This window comes from Wasmannia auropunctata, unplaced genomic scaffold (genome assembly GCF_000956235.1).
Source record: "Wasmannia auropunctata unplaced genomic scaffold, wasmannia.A_1.0 LD336069.1, whole genome shotgun sequence".
Taxonomy (NCBI): Eukaryota; Metazoa; Arthropoda; class Insecta; order Hymenoptera; family Formicidae; genus Wasmannia; species Wasmannia auropunctata.
The window spans coordinates 978,220-981,024 of record NW_012026821.1 but is presented as its reverse complement, the minus strand read 5'-3'; the positions used below and the strand labels follow the sequence as shown (position 1 = coordinate 981,024).

The 2,805-nt window shown below is 31.3% G+C and overlaps 1 protein-coding gene across 1 annotated transcript in view; it reads left to right on the top strand.

Annotated features, from left to right (window-relative positions):
- Positions 1 to 1,673, top strand: part of LOC105450026 (EF-hand calcium-binding domain-containing protein 1) — a 3,835-nt gene extending 2,162 nt beyond the window's left edge. Inside the window, exons 2-4 of the mRNA XM_011689599.1 lie at positions 334 to 451; positions 606 to 859; positions 941 to 1,673. Coding sequence (XP_011687901.1) covers positions 334 to 451; positions 606 to 859; positions 941 to 1,157 — 589 coding nt within the window. The 3' untranslated portion in view covers positions 1,158 to 1,673. The remainder of the gene's footprint in view (positions 1 to 333; positions 452 to 605; positions 860 to 940) is intronic.
- The last annotated feature ends 1,132 nt before the right edge of the window (positions 1,674 to 2,805 follow it).

Below are 2,805 nucleotides of genomic sequence, written 5' to 3'. Positions count from 1 at the left end.
AGTTAAAACGTTATTTTATTGAAAATTGTTAAAAATTTGTTTAATTAAAATATAGTTTGGTATAAATGTTATTGGACGATGTATGGAGTTTAATACGCACCGCGCGAAAAGCATCATTTTTTTGAAAATTTATTTTATATCAAAAATTAACATTTGTTTAATTAAAATGTAAATTGGTATAAATGTAATTGGGAGACGTATGGGATTTAATACGCAGCGCGCGCGAAGCGCGCGCCTGTTATGTATGCACTAGTAAATATATAAAATAAATGTTATCACGCGTATAACAATGTATTTCGATTAGCGTTTAATTTGATTATTTGCTTTTATCAGGGTGGAACTGGATAGTCTCTGCAAACTTTACAAAAAGTTAACTACCAATTCGAGCCAACAACAAGTTGGACGATCGATGTCTATCGGTAGAAGACCACAATCGAGGCCGACTGTCGAGGTAATTATGTCATACGCAATCGAAAGTTGACTATCTTTGTATTGTCAATACAAAGAAGACAATATAAAGAAGTTGACTTATTAATTAATTGATTACTTATTAAAAATTCATTACTAATTACATGTTAAAATTGTTTTAAATTCACATTGCTAAGAAAATCGATAGGACTATTTTTCGAGAACTCCTCCACAACACATTTCACGTCATCACCGAGGACATCCTGGTAGAGCGCTTGTTCTGCTGTTGGGATCGAGAAATCGAGGGTGCTATCAGACTCGAGCCATGGATCATGGGATTAGATGTATTCTTGCGGGGTAGTTTGCGTGACAAGATTGTGTTCTGTTTTCACGTGTACGATCTAAACAACGATGGATACATCACAAAGGACGAAATCTTTCAGTTGCTCAAGTAATAACTAAAGTTATTAAAATTTAAACGCAGACGTATCTATTTTATTTGTAGTCGTCAAATATTTTTGCAACTTCGTAGAAATTGCCTAATAAAGCAGCCCGGTGAAGAAGATCCGGACGAAGGAGTGAAAGATTTGTCGGAGTTGGCCCTGAAGAAGCTTGATGTTGATCACGATGGAAAAATATCGTTTCGAGATTATGAGATGGCGGTCAAAGAAGAACCTTTATTATTGGAAGCATTCGGACAGTGTTTGCCTACTGAAAAAAGCTGCACAAGCTTCTTGGCGACTCTTTAACCCGAAAATACTCACAAAATTAGCTAGATTAGTAGAAGTTTTGCATAGCGAACGTTCTTTCAATAAGAGACATTTTTAACAATCAATATCAGTCACTCACAAGATTATATCCATATAATTTCTTTCTCCAAAACTTTTTAATATTACCAGAGAAAAACCTGAGAGAGGACATAACTGCCTTTTGAATGTTACCTCAAAATGTTCTCGTGCGCTACCCTGAAGAAGTGGATGTAAACTACATAGCAACATTCACTTTTCTGCACCGCGGGTATACAATTTGTGGTGCGCGTCCGTGCTACATCCACTTTTCGAGACAGCTGGAGCTCTATTTTCAAAAAATTGCGCATTCGAAAATCATGACTTCTCTCAGATTACGGCTATTTCCGGCGAGTAATATAGTCTTCGATATTGTTCCGTGTCATGAATATATTGTTTGGTTCAATTCCGTGCTACGTGTGCAAAATATAATGATAAATTTAAGTTATCTTGGATATTTCTTGATGGAAGCCTAAAAGTAAAAATCTTTTAAAATACAATTTTATACTGGCAGTTCTTTTTAAGTTATTATATTATATTATATTATATTATTCTATATTATATTACATATTACCTAAATTTAGTATTTTTTTACGAATAATATATTTTCAAATTAAAAATTCAAAATTTAATAAAAACGCCAGCTCGAATTAGTGATACACGAAAAACGTACGTGTTTATATGTACAATAAGAAATGCAAGAATATTTTGCATGATTGCATATGTATGAAAGAGACGTGTATTTTCATAAAACGAAAATTAAATCTTATTAACTATATTAAAGAATATTTTTAATTACCTACCTACCTTATCCTAATCTTCAGTCAATCACAGCGGCTTTTTGAAATATCGAATTTTAGGCATTTTAAATTACTTAACATTATTTCTGCTTTTTGCAACAAGAAATGGTCAGATAGAAAGTTAAGATACAGGTCAAATGAGCTGGTCATTACATTTTTAGTCATTCAACGATATTATCCGATACAATATATTTCATAAGTAAAATTCAAACTCTACTTTGATTAACTGCATCTTTTCTTACTAATTCCTACTAAATTTCTTGTCGCTCCACCTTTATCGAATATTTATTCGATAAAAGCAAATCAATCTGTAGAGACTCTCCTTCTGCACCGACTTTAATCGACGGTTTTATTTTAATAAGATTGCTCCACTTTTACCGAATATCATTTTTAATTAAATACATTTTGGAATAATTTGACTTTGCATTTTTTTATAATTAAAATATTTAATTATATATTTTTAACTATCTAAAATCTCTAAAACTAAAATTTTATTCAGTAAAAATGGATCAATCTGTAGAGGCCCTCCACCACCCCCGCCAACCTTAGGGTTTAATCGGCGGTCCTCTTTTTATTTAAATGTGTTCTTTTTTAATATTTTTTATTTTATCTCATCTCTTCACAAAATTTACAAATAAAAATGTATAGCATTACTACTATATAACATTACAATTTAATTACTACAGTTCATAATGTACAATATTTTATTAAAAAATAGAGGGTATATATATTATCTACAAAAAAATTTGTGAGATAAATAAGCACTATCTTATCATTCTATAAGGTTGTTTTGCTTTTACCGAATATCGTTA